Here is a 23,765-nt window from a genome sequence, read left to right as displayed (position 1 = left end):
GTATTTTATTGAATGATACATACAGTCCAATATTATATTGTCAGAAAGGTTGTGTCAGGGGTGAAATTCAGCAGGTTCTGGCAGGTTTTGGAATTTTTGAGCAGTTCGGAGAACCAGTAGCGGGAATTTTGAGTAGTTCAGAGAACCAGCAAATACCACCTCTGGCTGGTCCCAGAGTGGGGTGGGAATGGAGATTTTGCAATATCCTTTCTCCAGGAGTTGGGAGGGAATGGAGATTTTGCAGTAACCTTCCCCCAGGAGTGGGGAGGGAATGGGGATTTTGCAGTATCCTTCCCATGGAGTGAGGTGGGAATGGAGATTTTGCAGTATCCTTCTCCTGCCATGGCCACCAAGCCATACCCTGCACACCAAACCATGCCCAGTAAAAAAAAAGTGAATTTCACCACTGGATTGTGTCCCAGTTCCTTATTTGCTTGTGTTCTGACCTAGACTTCCTTAATCATTAAAACTCACCAGTAGTCCCAAAAACCTCTTTTATTGCAACAGCTGTAAATTCTGTTCATTCACAGATGAGTCCCAATTAGTTATAAAGAGTCCTTCAGGAGAAGTCCTTCGGGATAATCACCCACCTCCCTTGACACGTTGCCAAAAACCTAATTGGCAAAGCCACATGGAATCCAAAATCAAAGAGAGCTTCAAGCTTTAAGCTAAACCAAATGAACAAACATTGCTTCTGCAAAGGCCCATGTGCCTTGCTCCTCTTTTAAGTCTTATGAGAGGGGCCAATCATCTCCCAGCCCTACTCCCGAGTCAACCCTTTTTGTTTTAGCTGCTCTTGCTTTCTGGCAGCACTGCGCATGCACGCACTGGGAACAGGCTCCCCCTGTTTCTCTGCCTCGCTGAGGTCCAACTCTGGAGGCTCCAGAGGCAGCATGTACCTCCCAGATGGACCTTTCTCTGCCTCCAATGCAGAGCACTCGTCCGAGCCTTCCCCAGACTCCAGGACTGGCCCATGGTCCTCCCCAGCCTCCTCACTGTCTGACTCTGCTGCCAGCTCTGCAGGATTGATTAATTATCTCAGGGCAAAATCTGTTTCTACATAGTCATTAGTCTTTCTTTCTGTCTCTCTTCAGGTCTTTAGTTAAACCCATGGAGGCCTTCACAGTAGATCAAGGGCAGGGTTGAAGCTTCCTCTATTTCATGCCTCTATTCAATATGCATATAAAGGAGAATGAAGCTGTTCTTGAAAATGAGAACTTTTTTTGGGCTCTCTAGGGCTCTATTAAATTAGAGTTCCACTTTGAGAGTTAGAAAACTTCTGCTCAAAATCTACAAATATACTGTAGCTCTTCCCTTTCCCCAGAGTTGAACATGAAAAATAATGTGCATCTAGTTTGAACTCTTTATATATTCCAAAAGAAGTAAGGAAATCTTTGTTGCTCAAATGTCAATTCAAGATACGAATGAGCTCTTGTTCATATAGACCTCTTTCCTTTCTCCATTCGAGTCCATGTGGCCAATGGCACCCTTTTATACTAAAGGTAGGCCTCAGTGAACAATCACAATTGAGCTTTGAATTTTGGTCATGGATCATTGCGGTCCTTATGTGGGTTCCCATGTGACCTGATTTAATTTTATGGTGGCTTTATGATGGTTGTAAAATGAATTACCAGAATCGTTAAACGTGATTATTAAGCAAATCCATTTTCTTGAATGGGCGATTTTTGGTAGAAAACTGCAAAAAAAATAATAATAATAACGTGTTCATGTGATTGTGGAGATTGCATCCATTTGTAAATGTGAGCTGATTTCCAAGTACCTGAACTGTGATCACATGACCATGGTCGTGCATGTGGGGTGCAAGCTTAACTTTGAATGGTTGTTAAGCAAGGACTATGTGGGGGTGAATATTGTTGAACGAAGAAATAATTATCATTAGCTTTGGATAAACAATGATATTAAACCAACTTTTCATTGCACTTCAATATCCTGCTTTCTGTAGGAAGCTGTCATAGTTTTTGAGTTCACATTAAATATGAAATTGGTTATTTACGGATTTCCTGGGTAGTTTCACCATGTCACCAAAACACTTTATTTGAATACAACATTGAATACTGACAGAATTGAATCTGCACAATGGGACAAGTTTGTCATGGCTATGATTTTTGGGTTCCAGAATTGTAATTTTTTTTAATGTATTTATATACTTACAATATAATACATAATAATATAATATTTATTGATAAAACTACAAAATGTAAGCCAGTTTGGCCTAGTAGTTAAGGCACTAGGTTAGAAAGTGAAAGATTATGAGTTCTAGTCCTGACATAGGCATGAAGCCAGCTGGGTCACTTTAGGCCAGTCACTCACTCTCAGCCCAACCTACTTCACAGGCTTATTGTTGTGAGGAAAATAAGAAGAGGAAGATGTTTTGGACATGTTCACAGACTTGAGTTACTTATAAAAACAATAAAGGTGGGATACAAACTCCATAAATAAAATAAACAACTAAAAAAAACTAGAGAAATGAAATAAACTAACGTTTTTCTTTGCTAAGCCTCATTGCAACAACAAAAGTGAATATATTATCTAATACGGATTTCTTATTTAAAATGGTAGTTATTTTACATTCTGACAAAACCTTTCAAGATTAGCAAAGAACAATAACTATATACTGTATAACGTATCTTTTCTTTTATGTACACTGAGAGCATATGCACCAAAACAAATTCCTTGTGTGTCCAATCACACTTGGCCAATAAAATTCTATTCTATTCTACTGTATTTTTCAGAGTATAAGATGCACTATCCTTCCCCCCCAAAAGTGGGTGGAAAAATCTAGGCGTCTTGTACAGTCAATATTGCAGCAGGGGGGAGAGGGGGGTTGGTGTGTGCCAATCAGCTGTTTTAGAATGTTCGACAGCGAACAGACTGTGCCAATGGGTGGCGGAAAATGGGCAGCGCCAAATGGTTGGTGGAGAACAGAACATGGCAAATGGGCAGTGGTAGCAATGAATGGGTGGTGGCGAACGGACCATGGCAAACAGCTGCCACAAACGGGCCAGATGAATACTGGATGGACGCTGGGAAGCAGAGGTATTTTTTTTTCTTGTTTTCCTCCCCAAAAGCTAAATGTGCTTATAGTCTTATACTCTGAAAAATACGGTATATAGACAGAGAGAATAGGGAGAAAAAATCAAGAGTAAAATTCAAATTTTTGCAAGATATCAAAAAAGAGGTGGATTTACAGTTCCTAATTTGAATTATATATCATGCAAGCTGTTTCTTGTTGATAATAGAAGTGATCAAATCCACAAATAGCGTATTATCCATCATAGAAGGCTTAGCTGATAATAGGTATTTATGAAAAAAACCCCAAAATGAATTAAAAGGAAACATTATAAGACAAAGTTTGGTAAAAAAAAATATGGTAACTTTTTAAAAAACAAGTTTTAAAGTCTGCAACTTCACAATTAACGTGACTGTCAAATACTTTTTACTCTAGAAACAACTATAATAAGGGAGATTTAATCACATATGTCAATTTGGTGTATCTGGACTCTGAGATTAAGAGCACAGTAGGAATTGTTCAGTGAAGGTAGGAATTCACCATAGTTGATATATTTACAATTTGCTGGAAGAATAAAAAGTGACATCAAGAGAGACCTTGAAAGAAAGATGACAAAACCAAGATAATATACCAGGGCATATATATCAATATAAAATGATCACAATGTGACAAGGAGATGGAAACAATTAAAAACTGAAAGATAAAGTAGGTGCAAAATTGCTACAGAACAATGGGAAGTGTTTTAGACAACTCCTTTAAATAAACCATGTAGATTACTTTTTCCCTCCCAGAAATCTACTTCAATTATAATCCAGTATTTGTGCCATTATTACTTTGATAAATATCAACAATGTTTTCCCATTTGTTTAATTATATTGAGCATTGTATCAGATCCAGCAATCCAGCATTTGTTTCTGAATACACAAGATTAAAAAATATATATCAAAATTTCAAGGGCGTAATGGGATTTTTAAGACAATTGATTGTTTTAAGCGCTGGAATGTGGATAAACATGCTAATACAGAGAAGGGGGAAGTTGTATAGTTTAATGACCATTATATTCAAGGCAGAAACTCCAATGTTTGGTTTCTTGTATATGTATCTGGCAAAATTTGGCAAATATATTTCTGGAAAGTTCTGGAAGGTTAACAGTGGGAGAAATATCTTAAAAGAAGCCAGTGGCAATTCACTTACATGTTGACTCCAAAAAATATGCATGGATATTCACTAAATAAGTCATGATTAGGTCATCAAAAGTAACTCCAGGGAGAATTTAGTTTGTCTGGGATATTTAAGTGAAGCCTTAATAGGCAAAAAGATAGAACAAGAATATTGGGTTTTCTTTTTACTGTAAAGGGGGGTAGATCTCACAAATAGAAACAATTTTCTCTCACTTATTTAGTGAATATTATTGAAATACAGGTAGTCCTGACTTATGACCACAGTTGAACCCAAAATTGCTAAACACATGAATTTTGCTCCATTTTATAACTTTTCTTGCCAAGTTGTTAAGGGAAGCACAGCACTTGTTAAATTAGTAACATGTTTGTTAAATGAACATGGCTTCCTCATTGACTTTGCTTGTCAGAAGGTTGCAAAAGGTAGTCTCATGGCTGCAGAACACTGCAACTATGATAAATATGAGTCAGTTGCCAAGTGTTTGGATTTTGATCACTTAACCATGGGAATGTTTTGATGGTTTCATGCATTGGTGGGATTCAAGTAATTTAACAACCAGTTCTCTGCGGTAATGATTTCTTCCAACAAGAAGTTTGCCAGACTGCTCAGTGGTGCAAACTGGCTGAATCCCACCATTGGTTGCATGTGTAAAAAACAGTCATAAGTGGCTTTTTCAGTGATTTGTAACTTTGAACCGTCACTAAACCAACTGTTGTAAGTTGAGGAATACTTGAATTGAAAATGGCTCAACGTAAGTTTGAAGTCTATGCAAACGCACATAGTTTACTTATCATTTAAATATTGATGTGCTTCAAAGCAAATGGTTTATGTCCATGCTATTCCATAAGCCCTGCTTACCAAGTTCTACAGAGGAATTATTGAGTCTGTCATTTGCACCTCTATAACTGTCTGGTTCGGTTCTGCAACCCAACAAGAAAAACACAGACTTCAGAGGATAATTAGAACTGCAGAAAAAATAATTGCTACCAACTTGCCTTCCATTGAGGACCTGTATACTGCACGAATCAAGAAGAGAGCCGTGAAAATATTTGCAGATCCCTCGCATCCTGGACATAAACTGTTTCAACTCCTACCCTCAAAACGACGCTATAGAGCACTGCACACCAGAACAACTAGACACAAGAACAGTTTTTTCCCGAAGGCCATCACTCTGCTAAACAAATAATTCCCTCAACACTGTCAGACTATTTACTGAATCTGCACTACTATTAATCGTTTCATAGTTCCCATCACCAATCTCTTTCCACTTATGACTGTATGACTATAACTTGTTGCTGGCAATCCTTATGATTTATATTGATATATTGATCATCAATTGTGTTGTAAATGTTGTACCTTGATGAACGTATCTTTTCTTTTATGTACACTGAGAGCATATGCACCAAGACAAATTCCTTGTGTGTCCAATCACACTTGGCCAATAAAATTCTATTCTATTCTATTCTAAAGCTATGATTGAAAATACAACAAAAATACCAGTTGATAAGTGATGTATGTTGATATGTGATGTATGTTGATATATGATGTATGCTGATATATATGTGTATATACTGATACGTGAAAAACTACCTAAGAAGGAAGCAAATTTTAAGATGCTAACTTTTTTTAAAAGATGTAAATTTAGTTTATAGTGATAGTGAATACAGTTCTTCTCAAACGCTGTGGTTAAATATACCAAAAGTGAAGGTGACTCCAACCCCATTAGCCTTCCAGAGGGCCCTTAAAACTTGACAATTTTGTCAACTACTGTGGGATCCTGTGATAAAGTGGTATCTGCTAGATCAGTGGTCCCAAACTTTTGGGCATCAGAGACCAGTTCCCTGAAGAGAGGATTTTCCATGGATTGGAGGGGATATGGTTTCACATGCTGTCTGCATCCTGCTGATGGGGCATCACTTATTTGCATGGCCTGGTTTCTGTCATGGACCAGGGATTTGGGACCTCTGTGCTAGTTACAGCATGATTCATTCAAAACAAATTTTATATTCTTTTTATAATGAGTTTTTATACTTTTAATTTATTCTGGTTGCATTTGTAATGTGGTAATGAATTTTAATGTATATGCATTGTTTTATTATGTACACTGTCCCAAATATCATTGTGTGATATGGGTGCATAGACAGACAGACAAACAATAGATTGGTCTGCCTGCCTGCCTGCCTGCCTGTCCCTGTCCCTCTCTCTCCCTCTCCCTCCCTCCCCATCCATCCATCAATTTGACCACCCACTCACTCTGAATGACTCTAGTTTACAAAAATAATAGATAGATAGATCTCTGATCTATGTGAACTCCAGTGAACAAAACCAGTAATAGGTAGGGCAAGAAATGACAGTCTACCCTCCATTTCATTCCCAAGTAGATCTGTTGACTCAGTAGTCTTAGGTGGGTAGACACTTCAAATACAGAGGTGTTAAAACCTTGTCTTGGCCACACACTATAGCTGACACATACTGGTATTAGTAGTTTTTTATAGGTAAGAGTTAGATGACATACCTATTTGAATTCCTGAACTGTTTCTACTGACTGAAGTTATTAATCAGATAACTGGCTTATCTGATTCTGAGCCCTGGACAGCTTTTCACAGAGGACCATTATGATAATTGACCTCTTTGCTATTTTAATTTACTTCCCTGTTTCCAGATTTAATCATGCTGAGAAAGAATAGTGACTTCCCAGGCCTAATTTTAATATTTTTAGTTTTGCATGATCCTTGTAAGCTCACCATGATATTTTCCTTATCAGATACTCAGTGTTGCATAATAGCCATTTGTCATAATGCTTGAGAAATTTGGTATAAAATATACATTTTATTTATATTTAAAGTTATATTTTTTTCGCTAATTCAAGAGTCCTTGATTCTGGACTATGATAATTAATTAGATAACTAGAAGATTTTTATTATGCAAATAGTTACTTGTATAGGGGCAAGATTTCCATTTGTGTGAGAACCAGACATATTTTAAGTTTTATTTTATTTAAGATTTAAATTTCACTTTGAGTTTATAGTCCTTAATAAGAGGAGAAAAGGATATGTATGTTTGCCACCTTATTTGTAAAAATAATAAAGGTGGGAAAAAAATCTAATAAATAAACAATGGATCTGTAGTAAACTAGAAGTAAGGTAAGATTATGCATTTGAAATAGATGCATAATCTCTGAGGATCCTAGTGTTTGTTGGTAGTTTGAAGATGTACATACACATCTTCCGAGAGAGGTAATTTAATGGAAATTGAAAGATGATCCAGGATTATTCAGGCAATCCTGTTTCAAAAGTACACATAGGAAATTATAATTATCAGTCAATATAGAAATGGGAATTAACTTTTCATTATCTTTCTGACATGTTTTTGAGGATGATTATCAGGTCACTCAAAAGTTGCTGTAGAGTAAGTTCACATCAGTAAACTAAGGCTTTGGAGTGAGTTTCATTCATATTAATTTATATTGCTTTTCTTGACTTTGATTTTATCTTACCTTTGCACCATTTCAATTAATTTAATAATTGTTTCTGGCTTTTAGTAATTGCAAATACATTTTTGACATAAAGAGTCTGTATCTGACCCTTTTACTAAAGGTTTTTGGATATACATGCTAGTAGCATAAAGTGAAATTTCTAGGTCCTGCCTGTTATACCCCCTAGTTACATTTTAATAAAAGTTTAGTTCTGTTTTATTCTGATAGACAGATGGGCACACAAGGGCACATCTTGAGTTTATAATGGCAGACACAAACTTACAAGCATTAGGCAAAAAACAAATACTGCTTTCTTAATGTATTCTGGTGTGAGGGTTTCAACCAGGGGTGAAATCCAGCAGGTTCTGAAGGTTCTGGAGAACCGGTAGCAGAAATTTTGAGTAATTTGGAGAACTGGTAGTGGAAATTTTGCGTAGTTCGGAGAAGTGGCAAATATTACTTCTGGCTGGCCCCAGAGTGGGGCGGGGAAATGGAGATTTTGCAATATCCTTGGCCCCAGAGTGGGCCGTGGGTGGCTCAGGCTGTAAGATAGCCTATTATTAAACACAGCTGCTTGCAATTACTGCAGGCTCGAGTCCCACCAGGCCCAAGGTTGACTCAGCCTTCCATCCTTTATAAGGTAGGTAAAATGAGGACCCAGATTGTTGGGGGGACAATAAGTTGACTTTGTATATAAATATACAAATAGGATGAGACTATTGCCTTACACAATGTAAGCCGTCCTGAGTCTTCAGAGAAGGGCGGGATATAAATGTAAATAAATAAATAAAAAATAAATAAAAAATAAATAAATCCTTCCCCCAGGAGTGAGGAGAAAATGGGGATTTTGCAATATCCTTCCCCTGCCACACCCACCAAGCCGTACCCACCAAGACACATCACGCCCACCAAGACATGCCCAGAGAATTGGTAGTAAAAAAAAATTGGATTCCACCACTGGTTCCAACCAGAGCCCTAATGCAATTAAGAGTCTCAAGCCATCTGGCAATAAAAATCCAGTCTTTAATTAGGAGCACCATGTCAGCATTACCTAGGTGAAGCCAATTCTGACTTCACCCCTTTCACGCCTTGCCTCTAACCCTGTTTCTCCCCCTCCCAAAAGTGTGTCAGCCGGTCACATTCCCCAACGAGGTAATTTCATGGGTTGTAGAAGTCACTTCCTCCAGGCATTGCTGGTATCCACAGAGATGCCCTTGATGCCCTGATGCTCCTTCAGCCAGAATGCATCTTGTTATGACTGAGGAATAAATTCCTTGATGCAACTCAGGAGCAGGTCAGGGAAGCTTCACGAGTTGACATTCTGGTAGATTTGATTCCAAAGAGAAACCAGATTATGCTGCTATACCCAAGATATTCACTAAGTTAGCCAAACCCTGTCTCATTCATGTTGGAGGAAGTGTTTAACACACTTCCAGGTTGAAAGAATTAGCTGGCGACATCACCCGTTCCCAGGGCACATTTGTGGGTGCTCCTTATATATACTTGTCAAGGAGCTGGAGCGAAAGATGAGTTGTCAACCCACCATTCAACAGTACTTGGGTCTTGAAAGTGAGCTTGTTAATCTCCAACCCAGAATCCTAACAATGCGAAGCACATGCTCCTTGCATGACTGCTTAATTAGCTGAATTCATCTTTGGTGGGTCGTGATGAAACAGAGAGTTTGGGAGTATTCATTAGATAGTCCTCTACCCCCCCAGGTACCCCCTACCTGAATACTTACAACTATTCATTTAGCAACTGTTTGAAGTTACAATAGCATAAAAAAAACAGTGACTCATCACACCATATCAATGGTCCTGTGTTCAGAATTCAGATTCTTGGCAACTGGCATGTATTTATGATGGTTGCCGCATCCTGGGGTTATCAAATTGCCATAGGTAACCATCTCAGCTAGCTTCCAATAAGCAAAGCCAATGGGGGAAACCCATATTTATTTACTGACCATGTGATTCACTTAGCTGCAGTGATTTGCTTAACAAAAAAGGTCATAAAATGAGGCACAATTCAATGAAGAGCCATCCTGCTTAGGAATGGAAATTCTGGTCCTGATTGTACCAGATTGTAGTTGGAATCAAGGATCTAATATAATATAATATAACAACAGAGTTGGAAGGGACCTTGGAGGCCTTCTAGTCCAACCCCCTGCCCAGGCAGGAAACCCTACACCATCTCAGTCAGATGGTTATCCAACATTTTCTTAAAAATTTCCAGTGTTGGAGCATTCACAACTTCTGCAGGCAAGTCGTTCCACTTATTAATTGTTCTAACTGTCAGGAAATTTCTCCTTACTTCTAAGTTGCTTCTTTCTTTGATCAGTTTCCACCCATTGCTTCTTGTTCTACCCTTAGGTGCTTTGGAGAACAGCCCGACTCCCTCTTCTTTGTGGCAACCCCTGAGATATTGGAACACAGCTATCATGTCTCCCCTAGTCCTTCTTTTTATTAAACTAGACATACCCAGTTCCTGCAATCGTTCTTCATATGTTTTAGCCTCCAGTCCCCTAATCATCTTTGTTGCTCTTCTCTGCACTCTTTCTAGAGTCTCAACATCTTTTTTACATCGTGGCGACCAAAACTGGATGCAATATTCCAAGTGTGGCCTTACCAAGGCATTATAAAGTGGCACTAACACTTCACGTGATCTTGATTCTATCCCTCTGTTTATGCAGCCCAGAACTGTGTTGGCTTTTTTAGCAGCTGCTGCACACTGCTGGCTCATATCTAAATGGTTATCCACTAGGACTCCAAGATCCCTCTCACAGGTACTACTATTGAGCAAGGTGCCACATATACGGTACCGGTGCATTTTGGGTTTTTTGCCTAAATGTAGAACCTTACTTTTTTCACTGTTGAATTTCATTTTGTTAGATAGCGCCCAATGTTCAAGTCTGTCAAGATCTTTTTGTAACTTGAGCCTATCTTCTGGAGTGTTGGCTATTCCTTCCAGTTTGGTGTCATCTGCAAATTTGATGAGTTCCCCATCTATCCCCTCGTCCAAGTCATTGATGAAGATGTTGAAGAGTACTGGGCCTGAAACAGAGCCTTGGGGTACTCCACTGCATACTTCCCTCCATGTGGATGTAGTTCCGTTGAGGACTACACGTTGAGTGCGGTTGGTCAGCCAGTTACGAATCCATCTGGTGGTGGTACTGTCTAACCCACATTTTTCCATTTTATCTAGTAGTAGGTTATGGTCTACTTTATCAAATGCTTTACTGAAGTCCAAATAAATTATATCGACAGCATTCCTCTGGTCTACTAATTTTGTCATTTTGTCAAAGAATGCGATAAGATTAGTCTGGCATGATCTGTTTTTGACAAACCCATGTTGGCTTTTGGTTATTTGTTTGCTTCTAGGTGTTCGGTGATTCGTTGCTTGATTATCTTTTCCAGAATCTTCCCCGGTATTGAGGTCAGGCTGATAGGTCTGTAGTTTCCTGGATCTGTTTTTTTTCCTTTTTTGAGGATGGGAACTACATCAGCTCTTTTCCAGTCCTCTGACAGCTCCCCTGTGCTCCAGGATCTTTGAAAGATATAGTTCAGTGGTTCTGAAATCACGTCTGCCAGTTCCTTCAGAACCTTGGGGTGTAATCCATATGATCCTGGTGATTTGAACTCGTCTAGGGTAGACAGGTGTTCACTTACCATTTTCTTCCCTATTTTAACTTGTGTTTCTAATCTGTTTTTTGTAGTGCTGTTTTTGATAGGTTGGATTGTTTTTTCCTTTTGTGTAAAGACAGATGCAAAATCTGTAGCAGTCCCTTGAAGTTCTACAGAAGATTTGCAGTGCAAATATTCCAAACAAACTCATTTGGTTTATTGACCAGCCAGTCTTGGAAAGCTATCTTTTAAAGTCTTGCCCTAAGGTTGCTGTTCTTAGACAGTGTTTTTTGCTTTGGCTTTATATCATAGGAGTTTCCTCCCTTTGTTTTGAAACAGAAAGATGAAAATTACAGAAGTCTCCCTCGGGACACCAGTGCCTGGTCTTCTAACCAATTTCAGAGGGATAATGCTCGTTCTTCACTAAGTGCCACTCATCCCATGGTAGATAAATGGCTGGAGAGACAAGAACAGGTAACATATATCTGTTTAAGATAATCTAGTATGAAATATTAATTTTATATAGCTTCACAACCGTACAGGCACACAGAGGTAGGCAATTTAGTGGACCCTGGGAAGTACTGAATTTTAGTTTCCATTAGTGCCCTGTATTTATCCCAGTGCCAAAGGATGGTAGTGTTGGGGATTAAAACAGAATAAAATGTTGCATATCCTTGCAAAATATATATATATAGTTTAAAATATATATTTTAAACTATATTGGCTTCTGAACAGTTGATCATGATCAGAAATATAGAGATATCTTAAGCACAATAAGTTATAATTTCAGTTTATGGAAGTGAGTTTGGTCTAGTAGTTAAGGCACCAGGCTAAAAAGCAGGATACTTTGAGTTCTAGTCCTGCCTTAAGCATGAAAACCAGCTTGGTAATTTTGTGCCAGTCACTCTGACTCAGTGCGGTCCTCTTCATAGAGGTTGAAGTGGTGAAAATAGGGGGAAGAAGAAATATATGCTCATCAAAATGAGTTATTTATAAAAATGATAAAGGTGGGAGAAATAAAATCTATAAATAAGTCTCAACAATGCCATTTCTGTCATCCTCGTTTAAGGATAGAAGCACTGAGCTCTAGAATTCCAGTGTATTTTAATAAAACTGGATGAAAGAATATTGGAAAACAGTGTGCCAGGTCTAGAGATTTCAGTCTTGAGCTAAAGGAGCCATGGTGGTGCGGTAATGAGAATGCAGCATTGCAGGCTAATTCTGCCAACTGCCAGCAGTTCGATCCTGACTGGCTTAAGCCTTTGATTTAGCTCTTCATCTTTCCGAAGTTGGTAAAATGAGGAGCCAGAAGGTCAGGGGCCATATGCTGAGTCTGAAAACTGCTTAGCAAGGATTATAAAGCACTATGAAGCACTATATCAGTCCAAGTACCATTGCTATTAAGTTTTGTATTTTTTATTATTGATCTGTATTATTTCATATGAAAGATCAAAAATATAATGCCCTTCCATTTAAAAAATCTGTAATATACCCACCTCTTTGTAAATGGCCAGGAATATACATGAATTCCCCATCCACAGCTAAACTGTTCATATGTAATACAAAAGATTTCTGTTCAGTGTCATGTGAGGCTGTAGCATGGAATACATGGAATCCTATTATCAAATTTTAAAGAGATATTCAACTAATAATTTGCCCATTAATGAAATTAGGTTGTATGAAATGGAAAATCACAAATTGTGTTTTGTCCTGAATCTTGATGAAATATAATTTATATGACAGACTAAAGCAGTGAGTGCCAGTAATATGGGTTATTAGTTAGAATGTAGTAGTAAGCTCACTTGTTTGATGGTTTTGCAGGGTGCAAGCAAACTGTTAATTTGACAATCTGGCAACAGCATTTAATGTGGCAGTTGAATTAGAGCTGTTAATCTCATAATCTTGTTTTGATTCTGTAGAATGTTATGGCCACACCCAGTTTTAGTATAGCAAGATGATAAACCTGGCAGTAAATACCCTGCACACTGGCTCTGACATTTACCTCAGAGGGCTCTCTGTTCACATTTCTCTTTCCTTCACTGGAAAAAGATCAAACACACAAAATCCTTTTAACATTTTTCTGCAGTTTTGTTGACTTTGGATGGAAGTAAAACCCATATAGTATTTCTTAGTCTTGTGTTCATTACTTAAACTGAAGATTCTAAAGCTATTCTTATGGTTATTATTTTCTTTTTCGTCATTAAATTACATGTTCGTTTTTGAAAGCGAGTTGAATCAGGAGTCTTATTGGATGACCTTCTAGGAGATGTATTCTATTTGCATATTTGAATACGTTTCAAATACAGTTATGCCTTGTAGTGTTCTAACCCAAAATTTTAAATAAGACATTTATTTTCTAGAAAGTTAAATTACTATTGAGATAGAAGTGATAAAACAAGTCAGAATTTCATTCCATAGCTAAGTGCTTTTTTCTTTAAGTATTTTTCTGTGGTGGTTTTAAAAAAATCTATTATATTTGATGTTAATGAGTTTGCATGTACCTAGAAAGAAAGAATTCTTTGGTGATTTCATATCAGCGGGATAATTAATTAAACTGAAATTGTGTAACAGGGCAAGAACAACGGAAACAAATCCTTAATGAGAAAAGACTGGAATAAAGTACTGGACAGGGTGATGAGGTTTTGCACATGAAAAATATTAAATATGCTTAAAAATTCTGATCCTCTTCTCCCTCTTTCTCCTTTTAAAAGTGGAAAGTATTCAGACATTTAATAATTTGCCTTGCTTTGGGGACACACCACTTGCCAAACCTGCTTAACTGAATTGGACTTTCTTTCATAGTAAAATGATTAAGTCATATGAGGTAATATTTCCCCTGTAACTTTCCACCTTCAGTTCACCTTTCTACATTATGAGTGGAATGTAGAATTGAATGAATCAATGAATGAATCAATGAATGAATAAATAAATTTCAGAAAAGAGAATGAGAATTCTACTTAGAAGCCCAAGATTTTTTTCTGAATTATCCTTAGGTAGACTGAATCCCATAAGTAAAAAAAAATCATCTGAGGAGAAATTCTCCATCATCTGATGGAGAAAAATGCTATGGAATCATTAGTTGGCATTATTGATTTCAAGGCATGGTTGGATATAAATGCCTGACTTGATAGTTCTGATCTTTGAATATTATAAAGTGTTTCAAGGTAGTAGTTTCATGAAATGGGATTAATTGAGGGAAACAATTCATTCCACAGAAGCTGAATTTAGGTCAGAATATAGTGGTCTCAATAGCCAAGTTTAATATCTGAATCACGTATCAAGCAGGAATGGGACTTTGTGGGCACTCATTCTTTATGATTATTTCAATCCTTAGAAGTGAGAAAGGGCAGGTATTTGTCATTGCATTTTTCCTTTCCTCTATTTTTGAGTGCAAGGGAAAAAACAATAGTTTATCAGTAGAGAACCTGTAAAAATTACTGTAGTCAAAGGACAAAGGTCCTAGACATTCAGGCTTATGTGTTGTTTGTGCATGGTAGGGTGAATAAAAATTGATGGCTTTTTATTTTTATTTTTTAAAATGGATTTTTTAAAATTTAAATTGGATTTTTTAATTTTTATTAAATTTATTTTAATAAAATGCTTTTGAAGTAAAAATCTATCTAAAGAGAGTTTTCTATTTAAGATACATTAATAATTTAATAATGAAATTGTTGGTGAGTCAACAGCAGGTCAGAGTAGGAGCCAAAGCGGGACAGAGATGACATTTGCGCTTTAAAAATTATGATTTAAAAATCGACTTGATTTAAATCAAGCCTTTTCACTAGTGATTTAAATCATGACTTAAATTGTGATTTAAATTGACTTGATTTAAATCAAATCCACTCTGGTGCATGGACACATTGTCTGACAGAAGGGATCATTCAGTCAGTTTGTTATGTAAATTGAGATTATTTTGTGCCATATTGTACTTACTATTTAACTTCCTCCCTGCAATTTTAAGTTCAGGAGAGAATTTTCATTTAAGTTTTGTTACATTTATGTCGTACATCATCATCATTCTCTGAGTATTGCATTAATACTAAATGCAACACTACTTTAGTACTGAGGGTTGCATTAGTACTAAAACTAAATATTTAAAGACACCAACAACATCATCTTTACATGTTTGTCAGAGTTGACTTCCATTAAGTACAGTTCCTAGTATTTAGTTTAGATTGTGTACACACACACACACACACACACACACACACACACACACACACACACAGAGAGAGAGAGAGAGAGAGAGAGAGAGAGAGAGAGAGAGAGAAACTCCCAGTGAATAACAGTGAAAATTTGGCTTTAGTGAAGAGTGAGTGAATGTTGTTCAACAATATCCTTAATTACTATAGTGCCCAGCTAATGCATAAGTGAAATACATTAGTAGAATTAAAAGTTTGTATTTTTATTCCCTCGCTAGGTAATACAGTTAATGAATATAGATCTGACCAAATTAAGATTATTTATTTTAATGCTTTACATCATTGTAAAACTTTTAGCATAGCATGGGCCCTTCAAACTTAAATAAAAGCAATCCTTACAGCCACTTCAAAGATTGTGAAGATTAAAAGTTTCAAGTGCATTAAAGCAATTCCCTTAATTGTGTCTGTAGAGGATATTATATCTTCTGCTATAGATTTCTTTGTTTACAATTCACAAAGTATTAACTAGAAGCCCTTTTTGAACTTGGTACTTAGGGATATTTTCACCGCTGAACTACTTTATAAATCGTTCAAAATACTAGCTCATCATTTGAACCCAAGAAATGGCTAGTGCCTATCAGAGACATTTTCCATTCCTCATCCTTTCATTTTTTGATGAGCTACTTTTAATTAAAAAAAAAAAAGAAATTTATGAAATTCACTGATAGAGGGTGTAGGGTTTGTCCTGGGATTTGATGACTTTTACATGGGGCTAGAGAAGTTGGGAATGGATATCAATTATCAATTGGTTATAGTAATTAGAATTCAAAGATTCGTAGTTGATATAACTAAGAATGGGGAGGAGAAGGGCAACCAAGTTACTATTTTGTATTTTTCACAGAGCCGTCTGTTTAGACAGTATTGAATTAGTAGCTCTTTCATTCAGCTACCACTCTGTGAAGAGATATCACATTCTTGTGGACTTTTTAGATGTTTGCAGATCTTCACTCTTCATGTTATCAGAGCTCTATGTCAGGTATCTATATGAAGTCCGAGATGCTGACACAAGCTTACAGTTTTATATAAATATATTTTACATCTATCTATACATCAAACAAGATAGTAAGGCAAACAGGAGCATCATGAGATAAATCACAGAGCATACAGGCCACACAGAAGAAAAAGTCAGAAAAGGGAAATTCCTCCTTCACACTCACAGCAATCAATCATAGTGCAAATTGCCTCAAGCAGGAGTCAGTATTCTTCAGCCAATCAACCACAACTGTGTGTTCTGGTTCATCACACAACTCTACTGGTCCAGCGACTAAATTTAAATATCTGAGTCCTATAAAGGTGACTTAAAAACTTCCATGTGATATCTCTAAAGTGAGTCCTTTAAAGATTTACAAGATCATACTCTAATGTATCCTCCTTCCTTGGACTGTCTTATAGCAGTGCTAAGAAAAGTTATATTGAAGAAAAACTTGAATATTAAGTGTATTAAGTGGAAAATACATCTTATCGAGAATTCTACCAGTAGAAAGAGGAAAATTATGTTGTAGAACAAAATATTGGAAAATTTAGATACTTATTTTAATGCCTGACAACAACGTGTAGACTGATTTGATGTTCCATGTTTCCTTTGTATAAGAGAAAGAAACCAGGACAGAAAAACACCATAAATGCTGTCCAAGATATCATTCATCCTTTTCAACATCTACCCATTGATCTGCAATCAGTTTGAAACTTAGTGTTTTGTCTGCCAATCTTGAGGTCCTAGGTTATTATTGCAGAAAGATAGGACTGAAAGCCTTATCCTCTTCCTGTTGGATATTTCATCTTTCTTGTTAATTTAGACTTTGACAAGGAGATGGACAAAGGGGCATAAGCAGAAATTTCCAATGCAAGGCTGGGAAATATTTGACTAAGGTGGCTTCCCATTTATAGGTGTTACCTTTCTTTCTGTTTGTACATTTTAATTTTTACTATCCTAATCTATAATAACAGTTTATAATAATAATGCTTTTATGAGTCTTTTATAAAGTTACTTCACTATTGTGGCTTTACTTGACTATTCTTTGTCACCCACAGCAAAACTTAAGAGGCACACAGATTATCAGAATCTTTTCAACTAAAGGCCCTAAAGGTTGTAAATTCTTTTCCTAATGTTTATTCATTTACATCCTGCCTTTATTATCTTTATAAAAGGATTAAGATTGCAAATATGCATAATATTTCTCCTATTTCCCCCCATTAACAGTCCTGTTAGGTGTTTGGGCTGAGAGGAAGAGTGACTGGCCCAAATCACCCACCTATCTCATGCCTAAAGTGGAACTAGAATTCCCAGTCCCCAGTTTCTAGGCCAGGACCTTTTTTTTTTTTTTTTTTTTTTTTTTTTTTTTTTGGATTTATATCCCGCCCTTCTCCGAAGACTCAGGGCGGCTTACACTATGTCAGGCAATAGTCTTCATCCATTTGTATACTATATACAAAGTCAACTTATTGCCCCCCAACAATCTGGGTCCTCATTTTACCTACCTTATAAAGGATGGAAGGCTGAGTCAACCTTGGGCCTGGTGGGACTTGAACCTGCAATATTGCAAGCAGTTGATGTTAATAATAGGCTGCATTAGCCTGTTGCGCCACCAGAGGCCCTTTAACCACTAGACTGAACAAGCTTGACAAACTTTCTTTGCAGGTTTTTTATAGTATTCAGATATAAAGCACTATAATGATATAAACACAGAGTATGTTTGTTTTCCAAAATGACAAAGTGGGCTTTCATCCATGAACCCTTTTTACATCTGACATTTGTTCATGTTAAAAGGGCTGCAAGCTTTCACATTGTGTTGCAATCATATTAGCATGCAACTGTTCATCTGGAATCTTTCTTCCAGAAGGAGGGGTGAATAAAGAATTACATCTTTTTTTTTTTTGGAGCAAAATTACATTGGAACAAATCATAGCATGCACAGCACAGCAGCGTGGCAGCTATTTGGAGTGTAGAAAGTTTGAAAATCAGTACATATAAAGGAACAATAATCTGCTGGTGGAACATTCTGCTCATTTCATTGAATTTAGCTGTTAGATGTATAATGTCAGGCTCCTCTTGTCAAACATTAGAACTAGAAGCAATGCCAAGAGGCATTCAAGGCTGCAGACCTCTGATAAGCATGCTTATTGCACATACACTTTGCAAGCTGTTATGAAAAAATTCCAATGATTGCTGTGTATCAAATTCAAGTCCTATTTATAGTGAATTCAATGTTCAAAGTGATGTTCCTTCTTTTGCTGACCATATGGTGCAAAGGGCTTAAAATATCTCACTTTTGGGCAGTTGTTACTATGATAATAGGCTAGACTGCTTGCTTCTAACTTTGCCAGGATTGATGTTCCCATATATCTTCCCCTTTTCAGCAGAAATTCAAGGCAATATATGTATCCATAATGATCAGATGGTATAAGTTCAACTGACTGTGTCAGTAGCCCAACATCTTAACCATTACACAATATTGTAGCTTTTACATTTAATGAAACAGTCAGTCTTTTTTTAATTCCGGAATCCTGTTTGTTGTATTTGTTTCAAGTCTTTATATCCCATACTTCATCAGAAAGTCAGAACACTTATCAGATCTATGAAAGACGATCATCCTTGACTTCAAGCTTGTCATCTATAAAGACAAAAGTTGAAAGGAGGAAAATTGGAATGATTTTTAAAAAAAAACACCATATTTTTAAAAGGTGTGCTGCAGGGCTGTCAAACTGTATAGGAAATGGCAAAGAGAGAAGGTACCACATAATGATGTCAGTGACCACTTGTATTTGATGTAGCCTGAACATCACTTGTTCTGTTGAAATAAAATATCTCACTTTTGGGCAGTTGTTACTATGATAATAGGCTAGACTGCTTGCTTCTAACTTTGCCAGGATTGATGTTCCCATATATCTTCCCCTTTTCAGCAGAAATTCTTAAAAGTGCTGAGTAAGGCTGAAAATCATTTTCAGAATGACTTCAGCTGAAATCTGATGGCTTCTTGTCACTTCTGCTACAATAGATAATGCTTGGGTTTGTCACTGATCATCTCTTCCAACAGATTGTCCCTTTGCTCATCCTTACAGGGCAATGGTTAAAAGGAGCAATGAATTAAGGTGGCTGCTTTTTCTTATAGAATAGAATAGAATAGAATAGAATTTTATTGGCCAAGTGTGATTGGACACACAAGGAATTTGTCTTGGTGCATATGCTCTCAGTGTACATAAAAGAAAAGATACGTTCATCAAGGTACTTATTACTTATTACTTATTACTTATTACTTCCTTCCTGGTCATTTGCCCTCAATAAAGGAAAGCCTAGCCATTTCTATCACTTTATTCATCATGGTTAAAGATGTTATTCTCATTATCCTCTTTCAGAATCACATCCATCTTTATTCACATTAGAACTGCATTTTTCTGAGTATTAAAACAGCCACGTGTATTGACAAACAAGGGGCAGCTGCTGCTTCTGCTTTTCTTGTGGTTTTTCGTTTTCACCGGCACCATTACCAAAAATGAGCCAAACACAATTTGGAGAAACCTTTGAAGCAGTGGTGAAATCCAAATTTTTTTACTAGTGGTTCTGTGGGCGTGGCTTGGGGGCGTGGCAGGGGAAAGATACTGCAAAATCTCCATTCCCACTCAGTTGCCAGTTCTCCAAACTACACAAATTTTCCGCTACTAGTTCTCCAGAACCTGTCAGAACCTGCTGGATTTCACCCCTGCTTTGAAGGGACTGCTTTAAGGCCTCTAGAGTTTGTAGTTGCTTTAATTCTCTGAGAAGGAGTGATTTATTGATAGTAATATGCTTTGCTAAAACCCTGTTTTGAATGATTTGCATAGCTGGATGGGTGGATGAATAGATGGATGAATGGGCAGACTGTTATTCACCAAATCTGAATATTTTCTGCCTCATGGCAGAATATTGAGGCAGCATTGTAGAAATATCTACCATGTCTTCTTTCTCTCATAGGCCAGGCCAAACCAATCTCTTTCCAGGAACCATTTTGTTTTCAGCTGCAGTACAGTTGCTGCAATGGCTGTAGAATTGCAGTTTGATAGGTTTCTAAGAATGTCTGCATTTTAGAAAATGCCTCCTCTTTCACCAGTTTCTTTACTGTTATTCTTACCTTTATTTTTTGAGTGTGACACTTCAGACAGAATAAATATAATGGTCTGTTTTGCCCCTTACATTTTCTTGGTAAAGATTGGAATCACTGAGAGCATCTTGCTTTTGACAATCTGTGGTTCTCTACAAATTGTAATAATTTTCTATTTCCTTGAAACTAATTTAAAGGTTAAAGATCAATAATACTGCATCACTGAAAATTGAAAGAGCAGTGAGAAAAGAAACTGATTTGCATTGCATTTTTTAGAGATATTTACATCTCGCCAAATAAACAAGTAAAGCTGTGAAATTATACAGTCAATTCATCCAAAAGGTTCATATACCTTTTAAGAATATGTCTTCCTGGGCAGCTGGGCCCACAGCGAGTCTGTTTCTTTACACGGAAATTTCACTTTAGCCTACATGTTTTTCCTATTTTGAAATAAGACTTTTGTAAAGCTTTGAAGTTTTAAATAACAATATTGTTCCAAGCCAGAGTAAATGCAGTGTTTGAAATAATCAGTTTTTCCAACTGCATTAGTTAAAAGTAACTTTAAAGAATAAAAGGAAAATGCTGATTTTCTATCTTTAATTCAATATGCCTACTTAAAAAAACTTTTCAAAAAAGAAAGAAAGAAAGGAAATAAATGTCATAAAGGGTAAAATTTTGGAGTGAGACAAGTATTGTACATAGATATAGAGATACAACCAAAAAAATAGGACCCATATAGTGGGTTTCCTACTCTTCGCTCCAATTGTTTCTTATTTCTACCTACAGAAAGTGAAAATAATGGTAATGTTGCTGTTTGATAATGTTAAACTGGAAGTTGTCAGGAATACAGTATATTTTGGAAACTCTGAATATCATTCCATAACTATGTGTTTTAATTGTTGTTTTATCCGTAGTTAGTTGTGGCCAGAATTACAAGGATCTGTTTTATGTTCAGTAAAAATCTTAAATAGAGCCATTGTTATGTGTAATTTTTTTAATGGAGTATAAGAGAGCTAGATGCCTTATCAAAAAGTCTTTCTGAAAGGTTTTTATTTGAAGAATGCTTTTTCCATATGGCAACAAAGGCTAATGTAATAATGGAATAAGTTCAAAACTCTTTTGGATGAACTCAATTGCAGACATTGTTTCTTGGGTCCTGGCTATTGTTTTTAAGAGTCACACAGTTTTGATATGTAATTGGAGGAAGATATACTGATTGACTATAGTCAGAAAGTGATTAATTTGTCTACATAAAACTTTGAATGATCCAGGTTTAACCTTAGTGATAAATTTTGACTAGAATAGAAGATGAAATACATTGTGTTCAAGAATCTGTGACAAAATTACACCTAATGAATTTAAATGATTTCATTCTATACATATGTTTTATCCTTATCCATTATGTTTCCTGCTTGGAAAGATTGAGTTGTTCTTGGCTTCTGTATATAGCTCTAACATTACATTGTGATTTTGTTTCTATATGCATGCATAAATCCCAAAAATAAATTTGCTAATACCAGTTGATTGTTTAATAACTCTTAAATTTAGGACTGCTGTTCATTGTGCTGTTTTTTTCCAGAACAATGAATAGGAATATCCAAGTTTTTATAGTCTGAACTATTTGGGTCATATTTGGATTGTGGAAGGCTATCAAATTAAGGATTGTAGCATTGTTTTTCAGGTTTTGTAGGGATGTGGATTTTTTTTTTGTGGTGGTTGTGGTTGAGTTGTTAGTCATGCATTCATTGATTTTCAACAATACACTTACAGATTGATATTCAATAAGTGCACTATTAACAAAATTCTTAAGTAGGTTATTTAGATGAGTTTTTTTAATGCTTTTATTTTTTATTGATTTTGTGCCATCAGGTTGTTGTTGATTCTTAGCAACCACACAAATAGAGTTTCTTCATAATGATCTGTCCCTAATCTTTTTTTTAAAGTTCTTCTGATGGTACATTCATAATCCTATCTGCTTCTTTCATCTTTCCCAAATTCGATACTTCTCTGGAGAGCTAGATCTTTGCATAATCCAAAGCAAAATATTTTGAATCTGGTCATTTGTACTTCAAGTCAGGACTTTGGGTTAATGTGTTAAATGATATTTTTCTTGTCTGTTCATGATATTCTCAGAAGTTTTCTTGAACACCAAAGTTCAAAAGCATCAATACATTTCCAATCCTATTTTTTTCAAGGACCAATTCCTTGAGCGTGTTACAGAGAATATCATTATTGCACAATTCTCATTGCTGTAGGTATAGAAACATCATAGTATTTTAATATCATTCCCAAGACTTTGTTTAATTAACTATTCTCATCCTTCTGGGCCATCAATAAATATAGGTTAATACATTAAAATGTATAATTAACTCCATAACTCTATTTCAGGTGGTTTCTGCTCCTACCCATTCAATGAAGCATACCAGTGATTTTTTGTTTATTTGCATGTAGCTATAGTTCTGTCATGGCCTACCGTATTTTGAGGATGTTTAGATTGGCCCATATCAGGAAAATGATGGATTCAGTTGATTTCCTTATGAATTTTTAATGTTTTCTACTGAATGCTCATTGCTTGTTGATGTTTCATGATTTGGCTATGTTGGAAATGTGCAATTTATAAATATGATAAATGTACTTCTAACAGGAGGTATATTTTAGCAGATTGTTACTTATTTATAATTCAACTGCATGTAGCTACCCATCTTAATAAAACTGACACCTACATACAAACACAACAGGGAAAAAAAAAGATTCCAGGTAAAAAAGAAAGACCTCGATTGACACAGAGGAAAAATACAGGGTTTCATTAATATTCTGTCATAAATCTTAAGGGCAATTACTGAGCACCCTTTTCGTCTTCATAGAACCATACAGGTTCCATGACTTTTTGAGAAGATTAAGCAGTAGAGGATCATTGGCAAAAGTCATTGGGAATTTTTGAAATCATAAATATCCAGAATTTTCAGTGGAATGTCTTAGTGGTTAGCAACCCATTGCTTCCACTACAATAGAAAATGATAATGATCTGGTGCCACACACAGAAAATGTTATCCAGATGAGAATTTAAGGTCTTATCTTGTACAGCTACATAGATTATATGGGTATAAGCTATATGGGAGAGCTCATTTTTATCTTATTAATAACTGCAGAATAATGGTTAGTCCCACAATCCGAACCCTTATT

At 36.3% G+C, this 23,765-nt stretch overlaps 1 protein-coding gene across 12 annotated transcripts in view; it reads left to right on the top strand.

The window, feature by feature from the left end:
* Window positions 1-23,765, top strand: part of PARD3 (par-3 family cell polarity regulator) — a 734,935-nt gene that overhangs the window by 356,857 nt on the left and 354,313 nt on the right. For 8 of the 12 annotated variants that reach the window (XM_058181703.1, XM_058181706.1, XM_058181702.1 and 5 more), the window contains one exon: window positions 11,645-11,779. The exons of 3 other annotated variants lie outside the window; for them this stretch is intronic. In XM_058181703.1, coding sequence (XP_058037686.1) covers window positions 11,645-11,779 — 135 coding nt within the window. Of the gene's footprint in view, window positions 1-11,644; window positions 11,780-23,765 lie in introns of those variants that run through there. One more of the 12 variants, XM_058181708.1, reaches the window with a different exon arrangement.

The sequence above is a fragment of the Ahaetulla prasina genome, chromosome 4, assembly GCF_028640845.1.
Source record: "Ahaetulla prasina isolate Xishuangbanna chromosome 4, ASM2864084v1, whole genome shotgun sequence".
NCBI classification, from domain to species: domain Eukaryota; kingdom Metazoa; phylum Chordata; class Lepidosauria; order Squamata; family Colubridae; genus Ahaetulla; species Ahaetulla prasina.
The sequence above is the reverse complement of the archived record's forward strand: the minus strand, read 5'-3'. Positions and strand labels throughout refer to the sequence as shown.